This window comes from Enhydra lutris, unplaced genomic scaffold (assembly GCF_002288905.1).
Source record: "Enhydra lutris kenyoni isolate GAN:26980312 unplaced genomic scaffold, ASM228890v2 scaffoldscaffold22, whole genome shotgun sequence".
NCBI classification, from domain to species: domain Eukaryota; kingdom Metazoa; phylum Chordata; class Mammalia; order Carnivora; family Mustelidae; genus Enhydra; species Enhydra lutris.
In genome coordinates this window covers 6590074-6617723 of record NW_019154106.1, presented here as the reverse complement: position 1 = coordinate 6617723, position 27650 = coordinate 6590074, and the positions used below count along the sequence as shown (strand labels likewise).

General features: G+C 59.7%; 2 protein-coding genes across 2 annotated transcripts; one reads left to right on the top strand and one right to left on the bottom strand.

The window, feature by feature from the left end:
* Positions 1-4646: 4646 nt before the first annotated feature.
* On the bottom strand, positions 4647-7838 carry LOC111149771 (adaptor related protein complex 5 beta 1 subunit). The gene is made up of 3 exons (XM_022507037.1): positions 7819-7838; positions 7307-7474; positions 4647-7203 (listed from the first exon to the last, which is right to left on the bottom strand). Exons 2-3 carry the CDS (start codon positions 7454-7456, stop codon positions 4717-4719), a joined length of 2637 nt encoding a protein of 878 aa, XP_022362745.1. The 5' UTR covers positions 7457-7474; positions 7819-7838; the 3' UTR covers positions 4647-4716.
* A 7818-nt stretch (positions 7839-15656) lies between these two features.
* Positions 15657-25903, top strand: LOC111150207 (ovo like transcriptional repressor 1). Its single transcript, XM_022507624.1, has 4 exons — positions 15657-15773; positions 22553-22770; positions 24619-24808; positions 25057-25903. Exons 1-4 carry the CDS (start codon positions 15674-15676, stop codon positions 25350-25352), a joined length of 804 nt encoding a protein of 267 aa, XP_022363332.1. The 5' UTR covers positions 15657-15673; the 3' UTR covers positions 25353-25903.
* Positions 25904-27650: the final 1747 nt, after the last annotated feature.

The following is a 27650-nucleotide window of genomic DNA, read 5'->3' as shown; positions in this document are numbered from 1 at the left end:
GTTATTTGATCTTTCTTCCTGAAGATCTTGAGGTGTTTTTTTGTTTTTTTGTTTTTGTGTTTTTTTTTTTCTTTTTTTTGAGAGACAGAGAGTGAGCATGGGAGCAGTGGGGTAGGGGGCAAGGGGAAAAGGGGAGAAGAGAAAGAAACTATTAAGCAGAGCCCCACCTCACTGAGATCCCGACCTGAGCTGAAATCAAGAGTTGGAAGCTTAACCAACTGAGCCACCCAGGCGCCCCTTGAGAATTCTTTTTAAAAAATATTTTGAAATCTAATAATTTTATAAGGATGTGTCTCAACGTTGATTAATCTGGGTTAGTTTTCCAAAGTTTCCAGAGGGCCCTTCCAAGGTGCAGATTTTTTTGCTCTTGGAAAGTTTTCTTATAATGTTAAATATCGGTTCTGGTTCATTGGTTTTTCTTCTAAGACTCCAATAACACAAACGGGATTCCTTCTTTGACAATGTTCTGCCATAATTTTGTTCGGACTTCTACTTTTTAATCTCATTTTCTTGGTCGTTTTCCTGTCTTTTATTATACATTTATTTGAGTCCATTCTCCCTCGGGCATCTTATAATGTAATCTGTATTTCTGGATAATTTTGTCTGTTTCTTCCCTTTCTCTCCTGAGTTCAATTAACCTTCTATATTCTTCTCCTGGGTTTTATCTATTTCCATTCTTTTCAAAATTTCTCATTCTGGGGAATTTTGCATATCTTCAAATGCTTGTTGTGTGTACACGTAGTTCTGTTTAGAGTGCTGTGTTTAGTTTTCTCATGTTTTGTGGCTGTTTATTCAGGAGGCTGTGTAAATTTTCCTTCATTGACATGCCATGAAATCCATTTTTTGATATTTTGCCATGACTCCATATGAACCTGTTAATCTTTCTTTGCTCGTTTCTGTGGTGTTGGGTGTTTTATTCCAAGTTCAATGCTCCCTCTTCTGCCAACTTGGAGAGTCCAGATGCTTTCCCGGATTTGTTTGTTTGGAGAGTGGGGAAGGAGTTTTGGGTCCTTTGATTTTCTTCTTTTGTCTTGCAGAGCCATGAAATTTCTCCATTTGCTTCCCCTTTGACAGCCAAATGCCAAAAGGTACTTCTCCCTTCCTTTCTGCTCTTCGCTTTCCCTGAATCTGTGTGTTTCAAAGACTGCCCACTCAAATCGCGGGGTACTTTGAAATCCCTCCCTTGTAGTCAAAGCTCTGACCTGCTCTAGACATGTCTTCACATTTTCCGACTTCAGGTGGACTCAGTCTTTCTGGGAGGTCTTCCATCCGGCGTTGGCCATTACTAGCTCCCCTTTTCTCTTCTAGTTTCTTGCCGCCAGTCTGCCCAGAGCCCGTGCAGGGTGGGGTTGGGACGGGGACATGGGTGATGTTTTGCTGTCACTTGTTTTTTGTTTGTTTTTATTTACAGGTACTTTTTAAAGTTTGAGCATTTTATCTTCAAGTTATACTAAGGGTTACTTGGTTTTGTGTAATTATATCTTTCTCTTTTCTTTATTCCAGGTTATTTGGTTGGGGGCAGGGAGATGGGCACCTGCATTACCACCATTATCTTTAGCAATCTGGAAGCCTCTCTCAAATATTTGTTTCTCATTCCTCCAGCTTTGGGCCTTGCTAGTTCAGAGTCCTTAGTACTCAAGCCTGAATGCTAATGGACCCAGCACTAGTTCTTTTGAACTGGAAGGGAAGACCCCTCCCTTGTCATTTTGCCCTCTTCGTGCCTTGGAACGAACAGCTCTGAAAGGTTGATTGGTCCTGATGATCAAGGAAGAAATCATTGCGGCCACATGATGGAGAAGGCGAGTCCCCAGGACTCAAGGAACGAAAGACCTTCGACACAGGCAGGCTTACAAAGGACTCAAACCTCTCAGGGATGAAGGTCACCTTACTAGGTAAAGAGTCTTGAAGGTTAAAAAAAAAAAAAAAAAGAAAAATACATGTATATACAATGGACTGTAGAAGAAATAAGATATAAATACCAATCTGGGGTTGAGAGATAAAATACAAGATGCCTGATTATATCTGAATTTCAGAGAAACAATTTTTGGGGGGGTAAAAATATGTTCTAATGTTTGGGACCTATTGATACTAAGAAATCATTTGTCATTTCTTTGAAGTTAACGGGGCACCCTGTACAATATTCTCATTTGCAAAAGTTGGAGGCCCCCATTATGGCCTTGCAACTCATTACACAATACTTTCTTCCTTGCAAGTAAAATATAGCTTGACCAATATCCCTCCTATGTCTTTCCTCTTGTGTCATAGAAGGTGTGTGTTATTAATGATTGCCGTCTTAATCCAGTGCCTTCGTTACAGTATACCGAGACGGGATTGTGACTCAACTCTCGAACACCTCCATATCCATGAACATTTCCACAGCGGCCAGGCCAGGGCAGGAGAGGGCCAGGAAGCCGAGTGGTTAGCAGTGAACATTTTGCCCCAGAATGGACACTCTGTGTTTCAGTAGCCCGAGCAGATCTCATGGCTGGGCCCAACCTCAGGCGGGTAGGGAAGGCTATGAACCTACAGGAAGTGGAGAACCAGCAACCGGCGAACATCACTAATGTCCAGATGGGTGGACAGCGGCTGCTGGAAATTGGGGTTTTCCCTTTGGGGAAGAAATCTTGGTTGTAGGAAGGGTTGTCGTGGGAGCAGGCTGGTGTTGCTATGACCTTCGAGAAGTTGAAGTGTGAGCTGGGGTATGTGGATGGGCATGTGCAAAGGGGTGGACGGCGGTGGATGGCGTGGGCTGGTTCACTCATGTCCATCCCTACCTCCCTAGGCATACTGAGAGCAGGCAGAGACACCTTTTAGTCAAGCCAAGCCCGTGCATGCCTTATGATTCAACAATTCTTCTCCTAGGAGTGTGTATCTCATGGAAACTGTCACATAGACACAAGGAGGGGACATATATGACACCCACCGTGACAGATTGTGTGGCAGGGGTCGGGGAGTTGGGGGCCTTTGGGGCCCAGCACTGGAGAATTGGGCAGATGCATAGATGGCTAGACAGATGGAAGAAAGGGTGGCTGGTGAGTCCTTACACAGGCCAGTGATCTCCATCTTTGGCTAAGGATTAACCCTACATCCTGCAGCTGAGGGCAAAAAGAGAACAGGCAGATTTTCCGGACTCCCCCGTGCTGGAGGTCTGTGGGAGACATACGGCCCACTCACGGGAAACCCTCTGAAGGACGTGGATGGAGGAAACCAGGCCAAGGCCGTTGGGCAGCTTCAGGGGCTCAGCCTTTCTATTGGGTGCCAGACGCAGGTTTCGTGGGGGTCAGGAGGCCCTGCTGGAAGGCCCATCCACCTGCTGACGTCCGGGCCCACCCCTGGTGCTGAGAGAAATCAGACTCCAGCCGGGGCAGTGGGCTCTGGAACTCGGCGGTGCCAGGGCTGGCTCCCAGAGGACCCTCCTTGAGCCTTCCCAGCCACCTTGGAAATAGTTGGTTATCCGCAATCCCTTTCTGCTGCAAACAGCTGGACAAGCTTGTGTCCTGGAACCAGCCCCTTCCCGATCAGCTGTGGCTGGCTCAGCTCCCACAACTGACTACTGTGCCTCAAACTTGGGACAGACCTCCTGATCTGACCTGGAAGAGCCCCGCTTGTCCCAAGCCCTGCTCTCCCTTCTGGTCCTGCCACAATCCAGAGGGCGGGACTGGCCCCCAGGAACCTGGGGGCTGGGAGCCCGAGAGGCAGGGACCACGGAAGTTAGGCCCCAAGCTCCTGGTCCTTCTGGGGTCCAGCACTTCCTACTGTCGCTCCCGCAGCCTCCTGAGGGCTGGCCCAGGCCTCTGTGGCCCTCCCACCCGTGCAGCTCTCGCTTCTGACGGTGCGGTTATGGAAACCTGCTCCGAGGTGACAAAACACGATTACTAACCAGCTGGGTGACCACAGGAAAATCATTTAACCCCTCTGGCCTACAAATTTCCTCATCTGTGGGGCCCTGCTGAGCTGTTGCAAGCACGGCAGGAGGCATGGTCTGTGGAAAATACCAGCGCGGTGCCTGGTTAGCAGAGCGGCTTCACAATACGTTTGAAGCCGAGATATCTCACATTATTTGGAAAAAGGCCAAGGGGAACGAGCTTGTCTAACCTAGAAGATTCTTAGGTCCTCAGGTGGGGTTGGGGTGAGGAAAAGTCAGCTTCGTTGTAGCCCACACCTTGGAGCCTCTCTCTCTCGGCTCCCGAACTATACTGACCAGCCCTTCCTAGAGCTGGTTCCAGTCAACGCAGCATGGGGACCCCCTCCAACCCTGGGAGGGGCCACCGGACCACTGCAGCCTCCTTTGTTTCTGGCCTTTGGTCAGACATCCTAGCTAGGCTGAGCTCTCCGGGGCAGGGACCGCGCAAAGCTTGGAGGAGGCCCAAGGCCGGCTCCACATTCCTAAGTTACTGCATGGCTTCCGCGCAGGGCCTGACCCTCTTTGGGAAGCAGAGATAGGGATGCCTTTTCTCCCATTTGTGGGGCAGGGCAGCGGCTCCTCCTCTGAAGGTTTTCCTGGAGCCTCTCCTCCCCCAACCCCCCTGTGCATGCCCCCAGCCAGGGCTCAAAAGGAAACACACCCGTGAAGGTCATTAGTGAATATGTTTTTTTTTCCTTTTCTCGCCCCCCCCCCTTTTTTTGCTTTTTAAGAAACGAGCCGCAGGACTGTGTTCTGGCCCTCAGGGCCCCTCCTGAGCAAGACCGTCTCAGGGTCTGGCCTAGCCTCCGGGTTCAGCCAGCGGCTGAGAGCCCACGGAGGTAATCCCCGGCCAGAGGCAGCACAGCCCAGTCGTCCGTGCGCAGGGCCACAGGCACTCCGTCCGCCTGGGCCGCCTCCAGTCGCAGCAGCAGCCTCGAGTCTGGGGGCAGGCGGATGGCTACATGGTAGCTGGTGGGAGGCTGGGCCACCACCACAAAGGGCTCCAGGTGGCGGGACACCAAGGCCTCCAGCCCCTGCGGCCCAAGAGAGCACCAGAGGCGACTCTCGGCTCCCTTTGGCAGGCAGGAGTCCCAGAGCTCCTCAAAGAAGCCCTGCTTGTCCCCGTCCTCGGGGACCTGGGGGAAAGGCAGGAAAAGGTCCTCGAAGTTCACGGGCACGGGCGGCAGGTGGGCGTGGCACGTGAGGCCGGCGGGGGTGGCGTACAGGGCGCGCACGCCCAGCTGCGTGGGAGCTGGGAGCCGGGGCTGCAGCGGCAGGAGCAGAGGGCGGCAGGGGCGGCCCGGGCGCAGGCAGGGCACGTGGACCGCGTCCAGCGGCGCGTACAGCTGGCCTTGCACGCGGAAGCGCAGCTCGAGAGAGAACACGGGCTCCAGCACCTCCACCTGGAGCTGCAGCACCGGGCCCGGGCCCGCTGCTCTGCGGGGCCCCACACGCAGCCGAATTGGGGCCGGGGCCTCCTGCACCATCAGCACGGCGGCAAAGCCCTGGTTCTCGGCCACCAGCGAGGACGTCAGTGCGGGTGCGGCCAGAGAGGGGCCCAGGGCCACCCCTAGCTTGGGCCCCGCCAGGTGGGCCAGGAGGATGTAGTAGAGCCGGGCATGGTCCCGTCCATCAGGGTCCTCCAGCCGCCTGGCCAATGCCTGCAGCAAGTCGGCCAGGCCTTCTCCGACGCCCACCCGCATCGAGGTCCGGCAGACCCGCAGCAGAGCCTGCTGGAGGCCCCAGTCTGTGCAGTGGGCCGCCGCAGCTCGCAGGAAGCCTAGGGTGGCACTTGGAGCATTCCCATCGGCCACTTTCGCCAGTATCTTCAGGTGCCAACGAAGGGCCTCGTCTCTGCCGGGTCTGGACACCACCTCCTGCCGCAGCACCACTCTCAGGGGCTCTCCCAGCTCAGGGCCCACCTTATCCAAGAGATCCACAAAATGGGGAGCCAGTGCAGGCCGGGCTCGGTATAGCTCGGCCAGCCCGTGGGTCAAGGGCGTCAGCACCAGAGGTTGCGTGGCTAGGCAGCGAACGACCAGGTAGGAGGCCTGGAAGCAGAGAGCAGCCAAGGCCTGGGGGCCCCCATCCAAGGCTGCCCTCTGGCGCAGGCCAGCCAGCAGCTCCCCTAGGTAATGCTGGGGGCTCCAGTCCTGGCCTTTCTCCTCCTTTTCTTCATCTTCGGCACAGAGCAGGCACAGCAGGTGCAGGCGGGCCAGGAGAGCCATCGGGTCATGGAGGAGACTGGGCAGGAGGCCACGGCCCAGCCGGGGCCCCAGCAGCAGGGGGGCGGCCTCCTCCCCGGCAGGGCCTAGAGGGCAGTTCTCAGGGAAGCTCAGCAGGCAATGCAGATAAAAGAGGTGGGCGGGTAGGGGCAGGGCGGGGTGCTGGGCCGCCAAGGTGAGCCTGCGGAGCAGCAAGGCCTCATCCTGGGCTGTGAACAGGGCTTCGCCAAAGGCCGCCTTGAGTGCCAGCACGGCATGCAGGAGCGCCAGCTGGGCCGTGCCCAGCAGCCGTACCAACTGTGGCTTGAAGAGCACTGGCGGCTGTCCCCGGAGACCCCGCAGAGCCCAGCCCAGCAGCCACAGAAGCTGGGCCTGAGCCACAGGAGTGAGTAGGTAGGAGGAGTCCAGAAGCTGGGCCACAGCAGCCCGCAGCTCCCGGGCCTCCTCAGGACTGGGCTCCAGCACTGCAAGGCCACACTCCTCGTCCGCGGCCGCCGGCCAGCTGGGTGCCTGGGGCTGCTCGTGGGCATCCCCCTCCTCAGCTAGTGCCCAGTTCCAGGGACCACCTGTGGTGGGCGCATCTCCAGCCACAAGCAGGCCCTGCAGGCCGGCCTTGGCCTTGGCCCGTATCACCAAGGCGTTGCGCAGAGCGACTGCCAGCAGCAGGCTGAGCGGCTGGACCGGGCCTTCCCGCCCCAGCAGGCGCCGAAGCAGCCCCAGGCAGCCCCCCAGCAGCCCAGGCTTGCAGCTCTCCAGCTCCCGCAGGCACTCACACGCCGTGGCCTGCAGGGGGCGCAGCTCTGAGGCGGGGCCAAAGCCTCGCCCCAGATCGCGGCCCGAAGCCAAGCCAAGAAGTAGTGGCAGGAGCCGGCGGGAGGCTCCCGAGGTGGGGCCCAGCGCGTCTCCAGCCGCCAGGGCTGTGGTGGCCGCCAGCAGCAGGGGCCGCCGCAGGGCTGAGGGCCGTGGGGGCAGAAGGACCAGGGTGTCCAACAACGAGGTGGCGGCTGCCTCGGCTGCAGCGGCGTCCGGCCACAGCTGGGCTGGGTACTCCAGGCTCAGAGCCAGCAAGGAAACCTGGGGATGGGAGATTTAGGTGGGAATCACGAAAATGTGGTTCGAGCGCGGGGGCCTGAGGTGACCAGATGGCCCAGGGCGGGGGGATGCACGCAGGGCCTACCTTGGTCTGTTCGCTCAGCTTCTCACTTCTCAGTTCGCTCAACAGGTCACGACCCAGATCCTCACCCTCGGGACCGGCCATGAAGGCGGACGGGCTGGCCCGGAAGGCGCCCAGGCGCTGGGCCCAGGTTTCCCGGCTCAGGGGTCCCATGGTGCCGCACCCAGGTCCCTGCAAAGAAGTGAAGGAAGGTCAGGCCCGCGGCCGCCAGAGGGCGCCCGAGCACCTGCACGCACCCAGAAGGGGCCGCCGTCACCCCAGGGCCACCTCGCAAACCCGAGCCGCCCCCTGCCACGCGCAGACGCCAGCGGGGGACCCCGCGCCCTGACCCCGAGATGAAACCGAGAGGTTTCGGGGGCGACGCCGGAGCGGGCAACCAAGGGTCCCCGCGGGGCAGGACCGCCGGCGCCCGGTGCGTGCCGAGAGCTCATTACGCCGCCCGCCCGCTGCCCGCACCGAAACCACAGCGCCGCCCCGGCCCCCGGCGCCGGCGGTAACGGGCCGGCCGATCTCACCGCGCCTGACTCAGCCGCCGCGGGCGCCCGGGCCGGCCGGCTCCTTCCGGGCGGCGGCGCGCGGCGGGGCGGGGCGCGCGGCGCGTGGGCGGCGGGGGCGGGGCCGTAACGGGGCCGCCGCCTCCCCTCCCGCCCCGCCAGCAGGTGCCGACTCGCCGGTTTCGCTGGGGCTGAGTAACTGTCCCGCTGCGCGCGGGGCCCCCCTTCCCCGAAACCGCCTCAGGCCCGGGCAGAGGCGGTGGAGCTGTGTGGGCCCGGGCTCCCGGATGCCTGGGTTCCTTCCGGGCGGGGGCTGCGATTCCAGGGCCTTCTGACAGCCCGGGCCCGCCGCGCCCGCGATGATGGCCACCAGCACGTCCCCCTTTCCCCACCTGCCGGCGTCCGGGCGCTCCGCACCCTGCGGAGGGCGTGGGTTGCGGGTCTCTGGGCTCCCAGGGTGTCCGCTGGGGGGTGTGCAAGGTGCGGTCCCAGAGCGCCCGCAGGAAGTGCTCCTCGCAGCCCCGGCCGAACCGGTCGGGCGGGCGCCTCCGGGCTTGGCTTCGCTTCTCCGACGCCGGCCCCGTCCACCCCCCACCCCCACCCCCCGGCTGGGCTTGGGGGCGCGGAGCCGGCGCCGGGGTCACCGCGGGCAGAAGCTGCTGACCTTTGCCTTAGGCCATACCAAGAGCTGACAGTCGGCAAGGGCTGCGGCAGCCTAGCCAGGGTAAAGCTGGCAGGGCAAGGCCATAATCCTGGAGGAAGCCGGAAAACAACGGGATGCCGACGTGCAGAGTGGCAGGGGCGGGTGGATCACAGGGCTCGCGGCAGGCCTGGCACGGACCTGGAAACGGAGACTTCGCCACTAAAGACCTCGGGCCAAGCGGTGCACCAATCCAGCACTCTTGGAATTCCAGAGGGCAGGATCTGAGCTGTTTGGCCACACTCGGGGGTCGCCTGTAGCTCACAGAGCAGTGTCTCCTGGGCCCGGGACCGCACGGGCGGATGCCCCATTGACCGCTGGCTTCTGTGGCCCAGAACTGCGGGCATCCAGGCCCCACAGGCTACAGTAAAGCCTTTAGCTCTAATTAGCCAGCTTTGAAGATGAAACAGACCTGAGCCCCCATGTTATGGCTGCTGCCAACTCGTTTCTCTCCTTTCTCCAGGCTCCACGGGCCCTCCCCACCCTGTCCTGCTGTCCACCAGATGGGAGGTGGTAGGGAGTGGTGGGGTAGAGAGCGCTGGAAAAGAGGCTCTCTGGGTGCCGGTGGTGCCAGGGATGCCAGGGGGATGGAGACAGGGATCCACCCCGAGGGACAGGTCCAGCTGGAAAGCCCAGTCCCAACTCTGGCCCTGGCTCCATGGTTGACTCACAGGCGGCAGCCCCAAACCACTTCCCTCTAGGTGCCTCAGTTTCCCCATCTGTAAAATGGGAGTGCTGACTCCCGCCCAAGAGACTGTGGGGTGGGGCAGCCCGGCTAATTAAACCTAAGATGAAAGAGGCCAGGATGAGAGCAGCCCTGGGAGGGAAGGCAGCTTGGGGGTAACAAGGAGCCTGTCTGGTTTCCCTGTCTGAGGCCCAGAGGGTGCTGATAACCAGAGGCCCCTAGCCCTCACCACTCACAGGGAGGGAGGAATGATTATTAAACCTCTTTTTACAGTTGGGGAAACAGGCTTCAAAGGGTCAGGAAGTCTGCCACTGGCTTTGGCCCGCATTTAGCCTCTGACCTTCAGCAGCGTTTCTGAGCTTTGGCTCCTTGGGGCCAGGGGTCTGGAGGGAGGGAACCTGTGTGTGTTTCCTGATGTGGTGGGTGCATCCACACGGACTCCCAGGCTTACAGCCACCCTGGGGTACCCGGGGATGGCTACCATGCATAGATGAGGAAACGAAGGCCCGGAGAAGTGCAGTCACTTGCCCCAAGTCATAGAACCCCTAAGAGGTAGAGGCTGGACCTCAGCAACAGCCCTGTACCGCCCCTGACACCCTCCTTCCACATCAGCTACCCTCAGCCCTCGGAGGGTGTCCAGGTCCTGGGATGGGCTTTCCCCTTGCTTGCCTGCCCAGATGTCCCTGCCCTGTTCCCCTCTAGGACAGTGGCACTGGTCTGTCCCTGGCACAGGCCAGGCAGAGAGTTAAGCTCATCCCATCAGCACTGAGCGCACGATCATTCCCAGAGTCTGCAGTCAGCGGGCCTGCTGGGGAAAGCGACCCCCCAGCCAAGAGGGCCCAGGTGTGGGCCGCAGCCAGGTAGCGGAGCAGGGAACTCCCCCACTTGAAGTTCACACCTCATTCCTTCTCTTTCTGCTGAGTTTCCAGCCTCCAGGGTGTAGCCCAGCTCCTGGGAGATAGACACAGGCTTGGAAAAGGGAAAGTCAGTTTTCTGAGGGGTCCTGAGCCTCAGTTTTCTCATCTGTAAAATGGGGACATGGCCAACCCCTCTTCTCAGCACTGGGTGCTCCCTGGGGATACAGGGATGTCTTAAAAAGAACACCTCAATAGGCAAATCCATGGAGAGCAGAGTAATGGATGCCAGGAGCTTGGGGAAGAGAGAAATGGGGAGTGACTGCTAATGTGTACAGTGTTTCTTCTGGGGTGATGAGAATGTTCTGGAAGACCGTGGTGATGGCTGCACAACTCTGTGAAGATACCAAATCCCCTGAAGTGTATACTTTGAAAAGGTGGATTTTATGGTCTATGAATTATATCTAAATAAAGCTACTAAAATGGTGTTAAAAGAAAAGCGGCCCCTTGTATACAGAATTTACGATGCGGGAGGGGACAACAAACAAACAGGACAAATAAAAATTTCACAAAGTAGAAGATGCTGCCAGGAAAACAGGACGGGGTAATGGGTGAGGCGGTGGGGGTGGGGACACTTGGCTGAAACCTGAATGACAAGAGGTAAGCAGTCATCAAGTGGAGAAAAGCCTTCTGGGAGGAGGGCACAGCGGAGGAGAGGCCGGCACAGGACCAGGCTCTGGCCCGCTGGGAGGATGGCGGGCACCCAACGTGCTGGCGTGCGCAGAACCAGCAGGAATGGAGAGGCCAGTGGTTGGGAGGTCGGGAGGGACCAGAGTGCATCAAGCCCCCAAGATGTTATTCCAGCTGCCATGGGAGCCACAGGAGGGCTTGGGCTGGGGGGAGACAGCTGGCTGGGGGTGGGGGAAGAGGCTTTCTGTGGCCTTGGCCCAGGGTGGCAGCTGTGGATGGAGGTATGGGCATATGCAGCTGATTTGGGAACCCCTGGGACTCAGCGGCGGGTAGATGTTAGGGTGACGGAAGAGGGGGGGCAGATGACCCTAGGCTTTGGCCCTGAGTACTTGGTTCCAGTCTCCGTGGTGGGGAAGGCCATGGGAACTGAGGAGGGAATCAAGTCTGGCAGGCCAGATGTGCAGCCACCGTGGAGAGCCTCACCTGGGTCCTTGGCCTCCTCCAGCAGGATCTTTTGGCTTCTCCCTGCACAGCTCCAGAGGCTCCAGATGGCCCAGAAATGCTCCTCCTCTGGCTACTGCCCCCTGCACCCCCCAGCTCCGGCCGAGGGAGCCTTTTGCCCACCTGGACATCGGGACAGTCGGGAGGCCCACAGGCAGGAACTCTGCAGAGGTGAAGGGGTCAGTGTCCTGACAGCACTCATGGTTGCTCAGGGGCCTGGCTGCCTCCCCGAGGCTATTGTTACCTGGCGCTGGAAAGGCCACTGTGTGAGCCACACAGAGGCCTTGGTGGCCGTGGAACCATCAGCCTGCTTGATGAGTCTATTTCCAAAGGCTGCTGGACTTCAGGCAAAAGCAAATCAACATCTCTTGACCTCTCTGAGGAACAGAGCTGAACTAGGAGCCCCACTTTACAGATGTGTAAACTGAGGTCCTGACAGGTTAGGTGGCTTGCCTCGAGTCCCCAGAGACTAAAAGTCTGGGGCACCCCAACTCCAGGCCCTTGCCTGCTTGTCCTTGCAGCACATCTCATCTCCTGGGAGCCCTTCTGCCTTCAGCCTCCCTACTTCCCAGCCCCTGCCTGCCCTGCCTCTACCCCCTCCCGGCTCCCCTGCTAAGCCTTGTCTGGGAACAGGAAGGGGTAGTTCAAGACCTTCTCCATCTAACTCCTGCCCCAGATCTTTCTAGGCTTCTCAGGCTGGGAGCCCGGCATTCAAGCCGGGAGCCAGCCACGACTTTCCAGGGATCACGGTCCTGGCTTGTTTGCTGGAGTTCTGCCTTCCTTCACTCCCCTGTCCCAACACTATGCCAACAAGAGAGGTCCACTCAGAACACCTAGAATCAGAGCTCATGGCTCCCTCTGCAGATCGCCAAGGCCACCATCACACCCCTGCTCCGATAGTAGCATCCTTACCAATCTCTCTAGTACTCCGTTATACCACAGCCTCCCACCATACGGAGCCTCACGTGACATGGTACAGCCGCCTCTTCGACCTCAGTTCCCACACCTGCCATCCCCTCCCAATACCACCTCGTCTTTTGGTTCATCTCATGGCACTAGGCTCACTCCCACTCTGGGGCCCCAGGTGTTCCTTCTGGGGATCTGTTTCTCCTACCTGCTCACCCAGCCGGCCCCTACCTCTTGTTGAGATCTCAACACCCCCACCTGTGACTATCCCATCACCGAAGTCATGCATTGCACTAAAACTTTCCTTCTTTCTCTGTCTGCCTGGATCACAGAATCATCAGTGCCAAGAAATGGTGGGTGTTCCATATTTGTTGACTGAACGAAGGAGTGAGTGAATGACATCTGACACTGTGGGCAGAACAGAAGGAGCCTGCCCTCATGGAGGTCACAGGTTAGCTCGGCGCTTCTCCAAGTTCACGCACATTGTCTCATTCTAGGGAGGCTCAGGAACCACAGACTACACACCAGCAGCCTATGGGGCAAATCTGACTTGCAATGGTATTTTCTTTGATGTTTTCCATGGGTTTTTTTTTTTTGAGGGGAGACTGGGTGGTTCAGTCATTAAGGGTCTGCCTTTGGCTTGAGTCGTGATCCCAGGATTCTGGAATCGAGCCCTGCATCGGGCTCCCTGCTCTGCCGGAGCTCTGCTTCTCCCTCTCCCACTCCCCCTGCTTGTCTCTTGCTGTCTCTCACTCAGTCAAATAAATAAATAAGATCTTAAAAACATTTTTTTGAGCCAACTTTTAAAAATTGGTTGATTTTACATATAAACCTGGATTTTTGGCTTCTTTTCGAAAATGGACAGATGTGGCCACACTGGGTTTCTTTGTTCAAATGACATGATTATTACTGCCCTTTTAGACAGCCACATTCTGCACCGTCCCTACCGCTCTCTCCATCTCTCTCTCCCTCCCTGACAGCCTGCGTCAGTTGCCTTCAGTCACTGAACCTGCCCTATTGCTTTCCTTCTAATAAATTTGCTTTGTATCCATTGCCCCTACCAAAAGTTGGAATGTGAAAAGCTGAATGGGTCACATGAGTCAAGAAAAAGAGATATTCTTTCATGCAACAAGTATTTATCAATAACCCACTCTGTGCCAGGTACAACGGTAGATACTGGATACCAGAGATATAGCAGCAGATAGCGTGGGTGACTATCCCTCCTGACACTGTGTGACATTCTTTCCACAAGTGGAGACATTTGAGTTGTTCCTTACCAACCTCCTCCCCCCAACAAGAAAGACTGCGCTTCTTGTGTCCAAGGTCATCTGTGCAGACTTAGTTTCCACTAAGCACCTACTGTGTAACAAGCCCCGGGCAGGGTCTGGCACAGCCGAAACGCTCAATAAATATTTGTTGACTTAATTAACTAAATCTACTTCCTAGACACACTGTGTTGGAAAATGTTTCTCCAGGATTTATTCAAAAGGTAAGGTGCTCACTTCACGCCAGTTGAACCAAAGGGTGCAGGTAAGAAGGGAGGGGTGACAAAGTATGTTTGGGGTGCGTGAAGGCAGAGCCCTGGGAGAGGAAGGGGCAAAGAGCAGCACCCGCTACCAGAGCCCACAGTGACCCCAGGAGGTAGGTGACAGGATTCCCAGGTGATAGACTAGGAAACAGGCTGGAAAGGAAAGGCCTTTGGCCAAAGTCACAAGCCCCAGGAGGGAGCGAAGGAGGAAGCCACCTGTTCCTGAAGTGCACACTCTCCCAGCCCACCTTCAGGGGCTCCTGGACCACCTATGGGGGGGGGATGTAAAGGGCCTGCCCCAAAGTCGGTAGCCAGGCTTCTGCTCCCCTTTGACTCCTGACTTTTGGAATTGTGCGAATTCATTTATCAGACTCATTTCCTCTTAATCTGTTCCAGCAAATATTTAACACATGGAAAAGGTGTATGTGTGGTAGAGATCCTGAAATGTTTATTTTATATGGGGGTAGACGGAGAGCTAAAAAGGGGAAGGGGTCCCATTCCTGACCCCAGGAGGCCAGCCGGTAAGAGAAGCCCAAAGTGTCACAGTAACTTGGAAAGCAACAAGCACTCCGAGGGTGGGCCTCCCTCCAGCTAAACCTGGGGGCTGGACAGAGTTTGTTGAACAGTTGGGGGTGGGGGGTGAAGGGGAGGGTGTGTGTTCCCAGGCTGACCCTCAGCCAAGGGTGGGCTGTTGCCAGAAGCAGACAAGAGCCCTCTGCCTTGCAGGGGCCGAAACCAGGCAAAGTAGGTTGGGCACCTGAAATCTGGCCCTTTGGGACCAGGATGAGGGTGTTTGCGGGAGGGTAAGCCCCAGTGACGAAGGCGCTAGGGTCTTACGGATCTCAGTGGACTCGGAGAGGTTTAAACGCCCCTTCCTCCACGAAGCCCTCCTCCCTTCCCTGGCCAGAAAGCGGGCTGGGGCGGGGACCGGCGATCAGCTCTCCGCGGGCACTCTCCGCTGTACAGTGTGTACAGTTTGTACAGTGGCCGCGTCGTCCCCGCGGGCCCGCCCACCAGCCTACGCGCTCCTGGAGCCTCGCGTGTCTGCCCGCACGGAGCCGGAGCCGGGCAAATACCACTTGGCTGAACCACGAATTGCTCAGCCGGGCCTTCGGGATCCGGGCCGCCTGGGTCCAGGCCCGGTTCAACAAGTGTGGGCGGAACCGCCCGTTCCCGCCCGACGGCTTCGCGGCTCCCCGGGCGCCCCCGGCGCGCCGAGCCTGGCCGGGCCCCGTTGGGCGAGTTTCATTTCATCCCCCGCAGAGCGTGCGAGCGCGGGTGCACATAACGTTGCCCCCTCCCCTCCTCGGCTCCCCCCGAAACTCCGAAGCTTCTGTTCGCCAAGCACTAGCTAGCACTCCGGGCTGGGGGGGCGGGGAGGGTCTCCGGCGAGCGGGCGGCGGCCGGGCGGGCGGGGCAGCCGGGTGCTGGGTGCCCCCGCGCCGGGCACCCCCCCTCCGCCCCCGCCCGGCCACCCCGCCCAGGCCGCGAGGCCACCTCACTGGCAGCGGAATGGAAACCGGTTCGACAGGTAACAAATAGGTGGGTTGTCACCGTTATTTCCCAACGCATGCGCCGTCGCTCCCCGGGACGCTCCAAGCTAATTAGCTCAGATCACCCCCCCACCCCGCCCCAGCCACCAACACACACCGCCGCGAGCCAATAAAGCGTGAACCCGTCCGTCCGGCTCGCACTTTAAGACTTCCCGAGCAGCCGCGGGGGACGCCAGTCGAGCCGGGAGACGCTTACCTGCCGCTTCCCCCGCCGCGCGGTGCACCTGGCTGCAAGGGCCTCGGCCGGCAGGGAGGGCAGCGACGGCCCCGAGGAGTGGGAGGCGGGCGCGCGCGCCGTCCCGGGCACGGTCTCCCCGCAGAACGTGGGGGGCACTTGGGCGACTCGTTCCCCGAACCGCCCCCTCCCCTCCCCGGCCCCCCGGCTCGGCCCGGGACAGGTGGGACGGCTCCCGGCTGTAGTTGCGGAAGCGGACGGCGCTGGGCGAGGTGGGTTCGAAGATGCCCCGCGCGTTCCTGGTGAAGAAGCCGTGCGTCTCCACGTGCAAGAGGAACTGGAGCGAGCTCCCCGACGAGGAGCGCGGCGAGATCTACGTGCCAGGTGAGGCGCGGCCAGCCGCCCCCCAAGCCTGAGGCGCCCGAGGGGCCGGGGCAGGGGGCCGTCCGGGCGGCGTGCGTGCGGGGCGCAGCGGCGCGGAGCCGGGCGGGCGGGCGCAGCCGGGGCGCCCGATTTAATGTTTAAGCGGCCGCGGCCCCGTTAGCCCGGGGCTCGGGGGGAGGGGAGAGGAGGGGGGAGGGCAGGGCGGCGGCGGAGGCGCCGGCTGGGGGCGGGGGCCGGCGGGAGGGGGCGAGGGCCGTTCCCAGGCCCCACCGCTGGGCCGGGGGCGGACGGGTCCGTGGCGCGCGGGTCCGCGCGGGTCCGCCCTCGTCCTCCCTCCCCTCCACCGGCCGGAGCCGCGGCGCAGGGGAGGCAACGGGGTGTGTCACCGCTCCGGCGACCCTCCACTCTCACGTCGTAAATCTAGAAAGCGGGGACTTTTATGAGGCGGGAGGAGGGCACTGGAGCGATGCCACCTCGGGGGGCAGGGAGCGAGCTGGAGCTTCAGCCGCAATTTGTGCAAAATGTAGGAGAAAACTCGTTTAAGCCGCCTTCCTGGATCTCTCCGTCTTTCCCACACTCCGGTGGCCAGAAGCTCGTGGTGGGGGTCAGGCCGCCAAGGGTTCCCGGCCGCCCGCCCGCGGAGTGCACGGAGACCCGTGGGGACGGTTCCTGGCTGCGCCCCGCTTGTCCTGGGGACCAGGGTGGGATCAGGTCTCACCGCCGTCAGAAACGCGCCTCCTTGCCGAGGACATACTTGCAGAGGACGCAGCTGAGCGGACAGTGCTTTTCATGAACCCAGCCCCCCGCCAGGGGACCGCTGGTGCGCCCAGCCTGTTTTTGGAGGACGCCTTGACAGCGTCCGAGTCGCCTTTGAATGAGTAACCCGAGTTGTTTCTCTCTCCAGTGGCATCTTCCTCTGGAAGGCCTGAGAACACTTTCGTGCCTTCTATCCTCCTCCACCCCCAAGAAAATCTTTGGTCAGGAGAAAGGCAGCTTCCTTCCGAACTCCCCCTCCCCTCGCCTTGCGGGTGGGGGTGGGGCGGGGGCCCGCGCTGCACACCCAGCCCAGCGCCTCCAAGGGAGGTGGAGGTGGGGGGCAGGGGTTGTAATTAACCAACCGACTTTGACCCTTGATCTGAAGGCTCCCTGGCACCGCCCCAGGCCTTGCACGAAAGTGGTGAAATGAGGGCAGTGAGGGGCCCTGTACCAGCTCCTGCCTCAGTTTCTCTCCTAGAATAAACTGGCAGAGACAGTGGGTGTAGTGGTGAGATCTCTGTGACCTGACGGGCCAGGAGCCAATGGCCTGTGACGATGCTGGGATGTTTCTCAGGTTATCTCAAGGGCCTTGGCGCTGCTTCTAGAGCCTCCTTCAAACAAGGAGAAACTGAGGCCAAAACGCAGCTCACCTGAGGTGGATTAGGGTGTGGGCCCAGGATTCTGTGTATATTTTCCTGCCTGACCGAGTTCCTGGCAGGCGGGTTGGCAGTGGTGGGGGGGTTCCCACCTCTAGAAGGGCCGGGAGAGGAACCGAGCCCCCTTCTTCACTCCTGCCTCCTCCCTCACCCGTGTTTGTCTTGCTGCTTAGCTGCGCCTTTGGATCTGATAAACTGAACTTGGACTCTGTTAAAGGTGAGCTGAGCCTTGCGGGAGACTTAGTGTGCTGTTATTTTTAGTTTTATTTCACATCCCAATCAGTAACAGATCATGTGTTGACTTTTACAAAGGACAAAGAAATTCCGTTTGTTCAAATCATTGACTTCCTTGCATCCTGGTGACTTTCCCCACCAGAGTTCTGGTGGCCCTTGTGGGAGTGGTGGGGGGGGGGGGGCTGTCCCTGCAGGGATGGCCAAGGGGGGCTTCCGGGTGGTCTGGGCCACCTGCTGCTGGTGTCCAGGGCAGGGAGCTGTGCAGGCCTCTCTCGAGACAGGATGGGCCCATATGGTTGGGTCCGGGTCTAAACCTGGAGGGCACAGGTGAGCGTTTGCCCTTGTCGTTCTGGGGAGGGTGAATCCTGTGGGGTGAAGCAAAGGGTAGAAGGCAAAGCACTTAATTTAGCTTTTAGAAGCCATGTGGCCCACTGGAGAGTTTTCCCACAGGTTTTGGAAATGAGAAAGGGAATGTTCTCGGGCCACGCTTGGGTGCCTCAGATGGCTGGAGAGGGGGGAGTGTGTTTTGTGGTGGTTTGTCCCCTGGCTGAGCCATTCCATCACTAGCCGACCATGACCCCAGGAGCCGGCTGGGCACGTTTCCTTCACCCCACCTCACAGACACAGCACTTTGTGACCAGCTAAGCATTGACCCTGGTCCCACTGGGAGAGGCCCTGCGGGAGCTGGGGAACAGGGAAGCCTTTGAGGTCTGACCTTCCTGCCAGACCCTCAGAGACCCTTAAGGCATCAGAGAGTCCCTGGGAGGAGACACTTTTACTGGCTGAAGGCTCAGGGCACCGGTGTGACCGGCACTCTAGCCTCTCTCCCTGAGGCACGATTCTAGAAGTTCCCATCCCCAGGGCAGAACCTTTTCTTGGCCTCACTCCCCTTCCAAAGCCAAGGGGAAAAGCCCAGAAGCGGGCACAGAGGGCTGCGAGGTCATAGCGGAAGGGAGGCCGCAGGCTACCTCTCTGGGCCCAAGAGCCCAGCCTGAGCCCTTCACGCCCTGCCCTCCTCTCCCAAGGCGTTTCTCCCTTGTTCTAGCAATAGAACAGGGAGTAATGCTGGCTTCTCGAGAAGGAAGCACCGGTACCCACTAAATTCCATCTCTTGGACTAAAGGGGAAGTCGGGGAAATGGAGATGAAGCCCCGTACTCCAAGCCCTTGCTGAGCCACAGTGGAAAGTCAGGAAGGTGCTTGAAGGCAGATGAGCCTAGGAGCAGCCTGGAAGCCAAAATGCCCTGCTCCCAGATATGGGCATCCCAGGGCCTCTTCTAGGCATCCCTGCATCCCCTTCCTGGCATTGGGGCCTCTGCAGTCTGTCTCCCCAGTTCACCAGCACGCGCTCGCCCCAGGGAGGCAGCCAGGCTGAGGCAGAGGAGATGGGAGGTGCTCAGCCCGGAGCTGGCGAGGCAGGCCAGGAGCCTGGCTGCTCACTGTCCAGGCCGAGGTGGACCGGCTTCTCAGTCCGCTCTGGGCCCCAGAGTACGTGTGTTCGGGTGGGAGGGACTGAGGGCTTAGGGGGAGATCCGGCCTCCAGTGAGGGTCATTCTTCTAATTCCTGGGAAATGCTGGCAGGGAAGGAAACGACTGCTGTCGTCTCCAGGCAGCAAGGCTGGGAGCATAGAAAGCCACCCAGTGAGTGGGGACGGAAGAGCAACTTGGGCCTGGGCAGTGGCCTAGATGGGGCTCTTGCCTGTCCCGTGGGGCGCTGTCCCATATGCCGCCAAGCTGTTTGCTCCCGGCTGGGGTGACCCAAGACAGACTCCTGCCAGACCGTTTGTCCCAGAAAGAAAGCAGGTGAGGGTAAGTCCTCTGGGCACAGGGAAGACTAGAGCGAGGGTGGCCATTGTTGATGGTCACTTGCAACACGTTCGGAGTCCCACAGAGGTGCCCGTCCCCGTGCTGGCTGGAAGAGTGGGGTGGGGGGCGGCAAAGGGAGGCACAGTCGGCAGCTGGTCAGGGCTGCCCACCCTGGCACAAGGGCCGAGGTGCCCAGCGCTGAGGGGCCCGGTGTCAACTCTGAAAGGCAATTGGGAAAGGGGAAAAAGAGATTGCCTGCGAGAGACACTTGGCATTCACAGGATGGAAGCCACAGGCCCGTTGTTTCCAGGGCTGCCCATCTCTACCAGTTGGCTGGCCCTCACTGCCTTTCCGGCACTGCTACCTGACCTGCAGGGGCGGGGGGAGAGGGGCATGGGGAACCCTTGCCTCTCCTGATAAGGGGGCAAGGCCATCTCACACCAGCGTGGGTCTTGCTGATACATGGTCCCTCCCGATTCGGAGCTGAGTCACAACCCACCCCCCCACGCTCCGCCCACCAGGTCAACCCCAGGCCCCCCCAACCCCCCTCCCTGGTCAGGGGTCAGGCATCCTCACATGTGCCTCATCTGCTCTCCTTAGAGAGCAGCCCTGACCGGAGGCTTGGCGTGGGGTAGGACCTGGCCCTCTGGCCAGCGTGTGGCCAGCAGCATGCAGTCTGGGGTGGGGACAGGCTTGAGAGAGGGGACTTGCTGAGGACGAGGAGTTGGGGAGCTGGCCCTTGGCTGGAAAGCTGCCTCGGGTCCCCTGGGCCCTCCATGTCATCCCACAGAGGTGAGCGGGGCCAACAGAAGGGGAGCCCATGAGCCCCTGCGAGAGTGAGTAGGGAGATGGCCCAGCTGGTCTGGCCCTGCCGCACTCCGCAGCTGTGGGCGGGCGATGTGTCGCCACAGCCGCCTTGCCGGAAACATCTAATTAGGGGACAGAGAGCAGCACCAGCAGGGCCCGCCCAGTTCTACTTCCTGCCTCCTGCCTCCAGGTGCCACCCAGTGACACCCAGGGACAGGAGCGGCACGCCGATGAGCACTCCGTGTGCGTGCTGCGGCGGCGGCAGGGTGTGCTCCCAGGGGTGGCGGGAGGACAGGTTTGGCAGGCGGGGCCGAGGCAAACATCCCCACCCTGGCACCCTGTGGCGGCCGTCCAGCCCCCGCTGCCCCTGGTTCGGGCGAGGGGTGGGGGTACACCACCACCAGAGCCAGGGGGAGCCCAGAGTGACCGCTCGTTCTGAGCACAGACGGGTAAGCCCTCACCTGCTGTCACTCCTCCCTCTGCCGCTGCCTGGGCAGGCGATGTGGCTGGGCTCCCACTTCCAGGAGCTTCGCTCAGGCTTTCCGATACTGAAAGACAGAAGGGGGTAGAGCTTCCTGTGGGTCTCTACCTGGATTGAGAAATGGAAATTGTCATTCAGCTTTGAATTCTCGGCCAAGATCTCTCTCCAGTGGCCGGTAAAGCGGCCTCAGAAGCCGCCAGCACTCTGACAGCCCCCACCCGGTGTGCAGACCGCCGTCACTTGTGGGGAGGCCGGAGGGACCCCGAGAGCTTGCCCCCCCACCTCCCAGCACCCCCCACCCCCCACCAGCCTCCCAGGGTTCCGAGGGAGGCGCCATGCCAGCTCAGAGGCCGGGCCTGGGCCAGGCACTGGTGAATCAACACCCGGAATGAGGTGGCTCATTAAAGTCCCCCGGACAGACGGACGCCAGTGCCAGCAGAACGGGTTCTGGGCGGCAGGCAGGCGCATTCTTCCCTTGTCAGACCTTTGTTGTGTTTTGAGGGGGCGAGAGCCAGGGCCTCTCCCGAAACTTCTTCGGTGCTTTCATATTCACCCTTCCTGCATTAGTAGCTCCTGGGCCTTCCTTGTCTTCTACCTCCAGCGCCCCCGTCCGGGGGCCGCCCCTCCCTGGGTCCCCGGCCTCTCTGTCTCAGTAGCTCCTGGGCCGGGGGTGCACTGGGCCTTGTCCGCCGGCCTGAGACCTACACTGGGTCTCCGAAGTCCATCTCCTGGAAGCACCCTCATCCTTCCCTTCCTATGCCCCTCTTGATTTATCCTTTCGAAGCTTGGAAAATGTTCCTGGCTTATGGCGTTTAAGGACAGCGGATCCTCGCACACGGCGAGCTGCTCAGACGTCGGGTCCTTTCCATAAATACAGCACAGGGCTGGGAATGTATTTTTTCTTTCTTAGGATTTTCTTCGTAACATTTTTCTTCTCCAGCTTACCTTATCCTTATGACACATAGAACATGCAAAACGTGTGTTCCACTACTGTTTCTGTTCTCGATAAGGCTTCTGGGCAGTTAACGTTCTGGGACAGCCAGAAGTTACATTAGGATTTTTGATGGTGGGGGTGGGACTCTGTGCCCCTAAGCCCTGCCCAGTTAAAGGGTCAAGTGTATAGAGTTTAGCCTTTCGGGGAAGAAAAAGACTGATACATTAAAACATTAGCTAGTTTGGCCCATCTTTGGTCCCCTCTGTGTCGCTCAGGCAGCGCGTCCTCCTCCCTGCTCCACCACGGGGACCAAGCCTCTCTGGCCCCGTTCAGTGTGAGCTGTCCCTGGCAGGGAGCGGCCGCCACCGAGGGCTGCCAGGTATCGGTGCCTTGGAGGGCGGAGGCTGGGAGCCCAGCCCTCGGTGTGCCATGGCGAGCAAGCGGTCCCCGCTGTGGGGCAGGCTTGCATAAGAGCTGGGCACGGCGCCCAGGAGACCGTTCCGCGGCATCCACCTGCTGCCGTCTGACCTCCTCCCTGCTCCACCTCACCTGGCCTGTTTGCCTACCACACTTGGCCAGCGGGAGTGGTGAGCCTAGAGCCCCACAGAGCTGCAGCAGCAGACACCAGCCAGCCCCGAGGACCACCCGCTCCCCGCAGGCCAGCCGCTAAATCGGCCTGTAGAAGCAGCCCAGGTCCGCCCAGGCCAGGGGCCAGGGATGAATCCCAGGACCCAGGGCCTCCAGTGGTGCCCTCTTGTCCACGCAGGAGCACGGATGAGACCTGGAATCCAGAGGGACTGGCCCAGGTGGGCCAGGCGGACAGCTCTGGAGGGATAATTGGCGGGGCAGGTTCTGTCCTCCCAGTTCCGCTAAGACACAAATTACTCAGCAGGCAGGCCTGTGGGCTGTGGTGCTTGGCGGGTGTCCCCTGTAATTACCTTAATGGGGCAGGAGGGAGGGGCAGCAAGCACGGGCTGGGGACAGCCTGCCCTGCCAAGGTGGAGGCTCCCGGGCCCAGCCCGCCCACTGCCCAGCAGCTGTCCGGAGAGACCCCTGGATCCTGTTCTCCCTGCCAGCCCCCTCACCTGGCTGTTCTTCTCTCTGCAGTCAGTCTGGGCTTTTGCCCCCCACAGCCCTACCGGGAGCCAGAGCCATCGGTGGCTGAGCCCCCGTCTTGCCCCCTGGTTTTGGACATGAGCCTTCGGGACTCCGGCTATGGTGTGGCCCCAGGGCCCTGCGTGGTGGCCCAGCTGCCCTCCGAAGACACGAGTCATTTGGCAGAGCGCCAGAGCAGAGACCACGGCTTTCTGCGCACCAAAATGAAGGTACCGAGCCTCAGACTGTCTCTGAGGGCCAGGAACGTGTCTATAGACCTGTGTCTGGCCCACCAGACCGGGTACGGTGAGACCCAGGCAGAGGCTGGCCTTGGATCTGGGCCCGGGTTTCTGCCAAGAAGCGGACCCAGCAGGGCACAGGTTGGGGCGGAAAAGAAGAAAAGTAGGTCTAAAGCGACAGTGTCATACTTTGGGAAGAAGCGGCAGGGCCTCAGAGACATTTCACCCTTGGGAGTCTGTGCTAGGAGTTGCTTCGGTTTATTTCTGGCCTTAAAGGGAGCCACCTCTTTGCAAGCCCTAGGAAAAGGTGGGGACAGGAGCCCGGCTCCGCCCCTTCTCCTGGCTTCCCCTCCGTGCTGTGCTGCTCCCAGAGTGAGCTCTGGAGTCCACCTTGTGGTTCACTGTCCCTTGAGGCAGGTGCCCTGCGGTTCCCCCTCCCCCAAGTGTGCCACTTTTGTCCCCTTTGGCCTCTGAGGCCTCGCATCGAGGGCAAGGCCAGGGGAGCCGCCGCTGCACTCAGCCTCAGCAGTGGGAACCGTAAGGAGGGTAGGAGGCAGCAGAAATGCCCCCTCTTTCGAGGAGCACGCAGCCAGTGAGGCTGTCCCTGGCCAGGCCCGAGTTCCTGAAAGGTCTAGGCTCTCAAAGCACCTGCCAGCAGCGATCTAGTGGAAGGGTTCTTGTAGCCCTGTTCTCTGTGCCAAAGCACTGAAGAAAGCTGGCAGCAGAAGGCCCTTCCTTCTTCTCTTCCCCGTGTAGGCCAAGTGCCTGTTGTAACTAGAGGGAAACCACCCAGACACAGGCTGGTCAGGTGGCCAGGGAGCCAGCACAGTGGCCCTGAGCCCCTGTGGGCCTTCCTGTCATCCCCTGGACCCTGGTTGGTAGGAAGGGCATGGAGAGAGGGCAGAGGGCACAGGATGGCAGGTGCACCCGAGGAGTGGGTCTTGACCTGAAAGGTCTTGGCTGGTCGGCAACAGAGGGCCTTTCCCTGGGGCCTGAAGCGGTAGAGGAGGAGCTGATGGGTGGGACGGGGTGGCAGGAGGAGGGGTCAGCAACAGGGCCGCCCACAGAGCACAAGCAGCCTCTGGACGGTAATGGACATGGAGGATGGAGACCACGTTTCCCTGTGCAGGCCACGCGGCCGGAAAGGCACGGCTGTCACTCGGAGCTGCATCCTCTCTGAGGGGCAGAGGGTGGCCAGGATTTGCTTCCAAATGATCCCGGGCCAGGGGCTAGGTTGGGATGGAAGGATAAAACAAGACCAGCCCTAAATGCTAAATGATGGTCACTGTAGTCATGGTGCTCATCTCCGTATCTGACAAGATCTGAGATTTTCCGTAGTGACAAAAGAAACGAAGAAGGTGTTAAGTAAGAGGGTCGTGAGGATGGCAAGGCGCCTCCCCTCACACCGCGACGGGCCTGGCTCGGTACAAGCAGGGGGCTGGGATCCAGGCTCTGAGCGGCGGCCCCAGAGGCCGCATCCTGGTCGTCCTTGGTCCCACCTCAGAGGAGGCGAACAGAGGGCACAGGTGCAGAACAGCAGCTTTGAGCCCCGCGGCAGGAGCCTTCCTGACAGGCGGTGGTGACCGGCCGTTCGCACAGGGAGCCTGTTGCAGGTTCTAGAGAAGGCACAGGGGCTGGGCGGCCGGGGGTTTGGGAAGCCAGCAGCAGCCCGACCACGGACCCAAAAGCTCCTTCCGGCCCCTCCCGCGCTGATCTGTGAGCCAGGGGCACAGGGGTGCAGCCTCTGGAGGGCGAGCTCGGCGGTCCCCGGGACCATGGCATGCCCCCACGCAGCCCGCGCTCCCGGACGGCTGTCGCGAACCCCATCCTCGCCCACAGGTGACCCTGGGGGACAGTCCCAGTGGAGACCTCTTCACCTGCCACATCTGCCAGAAGGCCTTCACCTACCAGCGCATGCTGAACCGCCACATGAAGTGCCACAACGACGTCAAGAGGCACCTGTGCACCTACTGCGGGAAAGGCTTCAACGACACGTTCGACCTGAAGAGGCACGTCCGCACCCACACCGGTGAGAAGAGCCCCTGGGAGTCCCTGCCCGGCGGGGGAGGGGAGATCCACGGCCTGGGAGAGGGCGTCTTGGAACTTAGGGCAGAAGCCCCCAGTAGCTCATGGGTTCGGTCCCTCAGGGAGCTGGAGACGGGGCCGGCCTCCTCCGCTCCTCCCACCCAGAGTCAGGTGGCCTGGCCTTTCTATGTCAGGGAAGTGGCCCACGGGCTTGCCGTCAGCTCCCTGACCCCCACGCGCTCCTCCCCGCAGGTGTGCGGCCCTACAAATGCAGCCTGTGTGACAAGGCCTTCACGCAGCGCTGCTCGCTGGAGTCCCATCTTAAGAAGATCCACGGTGTGCAGCAGAAGTACGCGTACAAGGAGCGGCGGGCCAAGCTGTACGTGTGTGAGGAGTGCGGCTGCACGTCCGAGAGCCAGGAGGGCCACGTCCTGCACCTGAAGGAGCACCACCCCGACAGCCCGCTGCTGCGCAAGACCTCCAAGAAGGTGGCCGTAGCCCTGCAGAACACAGTCACCTCCCTGCTCCAGAGCAACCACCACCTCTGAGCGGCCCCGCCCGGCCTGGGTCGCCTGCCCGCTGCCCGGCGGTGACCGGGCCTAGAGCCCCCTGCGGCTCACATGTCCGCTCAGGCCTGGCGCTGAGCTCTGCTCACGTTTGCCTTTTTGTCTGAGGGGCAGAGGCCACTCTGAGCCCGGACCAACGTGGGCAAGGCCCAGGGTGCCTTCCCCGTGAAGCAGCCCACCTACAGTGAGAAGACTTCCTTCCCAGAGGACGGATGGGGATGCTTGGTGGCCATGCTCCTCCGGAGCGCGGAGCATGGGAACAGGGCCGCAGCTCCCCCCAGGGCAGCGGAGGGAAGAGCAGGGGCGGAGAGCAGCTGGGCAAAGCAAGGTGCTGGGGGAGCTGGCGCCCGCCTGCCCTGCAGTGTGCCTAAGGCTCAGGGCCATGGGGGCCTTGGCCCTTCCCTCAGGGTGGTGCATACACTGTGCACAGCCGCGGACGCTCCTGCACACACAGGAGGCCTTTCCACACATCACCTCATTTTTAGGAAACTGACAACAAGGTGCCAAGGAAGTTTTATTTCCTTTTTTTTTTTGACACATGTACAGATATTAATATATTTTTGGTGCCGATGGTGGCTATTTTTAAGAGAGGATAGAGCTGGCTTTGTTCCCTCTCCATGCAGTTCTATTTATCCTGGACATTTCATACCTCCTCTGTGCCTTGGCTCTGGGGGCAGGTGGGGGGGCTGCCCTAAGCCACCCCCACCCCTGTACCTCCCGAGATATCTCACCAAAGACCTTCCTCCAGTCCTGCCTGGGGGCTGCCCATCTGCTGGGGTAACGCACTGCATTGGCTACTCCCCCTCCCCCGGGGGGCTCTGCCTCCCTCCTACATCCTTTCAAGGCCTGCCTGGGGCTTACCAAGAGCCTGTTTGCCTCCTAAAAATGGACCTTTTGTGAACAACTCACCGTTGTGGAGGCCAAGAGTTTATCCAGCAGCAGCTGTAGCAGAAAGGCCTGTGGGGTGATGAGTCCTTGATCCACAGAGTCCACCGTCTGGGACAGAGAAAAGAAAAGGAGCAGGCTGCAAGGCCTGCCCTTTCCTGGGTTGAGTGAACAAACCTAGGGCAGCAGCGAAAAATTGGGACCCATCAGAGGCCCCTCGGGAGGGCAGCATTAGAGGGCTGACGAGTTATATTTGAGGCCTTCATTTCTGACTTTTTCACACGGCTGGGTTATGAGCACATGAGGAACAAGCCATCCCAGAGCTGGTTGGCTCGACTGGAGGAAATTGGCCACCAGGCTCTAATGGTGTGGCTGGGTTTCCTGCTAAAAAACAGGAAAAGGGGTGTGGGTCAAAAAGGAGAGAGGGGCAGGGCCGGAGCCAGCCTGCCGAAGAAGGAGAAGGCAAACTGGAAAGAGGTCCAAAGAGTGCAGTGGGCTGGGCCGGCCGAGCCCCTGGGCAGAACCAGCCCCAGACCGAGGGAAAGGTGCTTCCTCTGACCGCCCTCTGACTGTGTATATTGTTCTGGAAGACTCCTGTTTTATTTTACTTTAGAGTGTCTGGGAGCTGCTGTATTCTGGAAGTTATATAGTATAAAATAACCCTATCTGGAAGCTCTGTTTCGTTTACATTTCTGTAGCCCTGTGTTATTGCAATCGGAGGGAGCCCTAACGCTCTGTGTTGTCTGTTTTATTTTATAACTTCCCCCCAACTATTAAAATCAAAGAATTATCGTTTTATGTGTTTCTCCTTTTTTGTCTTATAGACCTCTTTTTCCACCCGCAGGGAAATCAATCAAAACGGTTGTTGCATTCTAGGCAAAGCTTTCCCCTTTTACGGTTACCAGTGAGCCTCAAGTCAAGCCGAGACTCTGACCTGCACGGATGGAGTGGCCTGCCCCTGGTCTCAGCACTCAGAGCCTGCCGACTGATCCCTGGGCCACTTGCCCCACCTGCCCTGTGCTCCTGCGTCCTGACGTTGGCCCTCCGCCAGGCCAGCATAGTCACTCGTAGTCCAGTTTCCACTTCCCTTCCTAGCACCTGCCAGGACCACAGAAGGAAGACAGTGATCCCAAATGACAGGGCACAAAGGTCACATCACTTCCCGGTCGGGCACCTAGTATCGGGCCAGCTACATCCGCACAGCTCGTGTTCTGTGCCGGGTGCCTTGCGTTTCACCCACATTGGCTCACTTGATCTTTTGGCCACTGCCCGGAAGACACTGCCATTCCCGCCGTGAGAAGTTGGGTAGTGGGCCTGGGTCTCACCATGAGCTCTGCCGCCACGACACCAGCGTGCAGCCCATCCCTCCGGGCAATTCAAACCAGGCAGGAATTT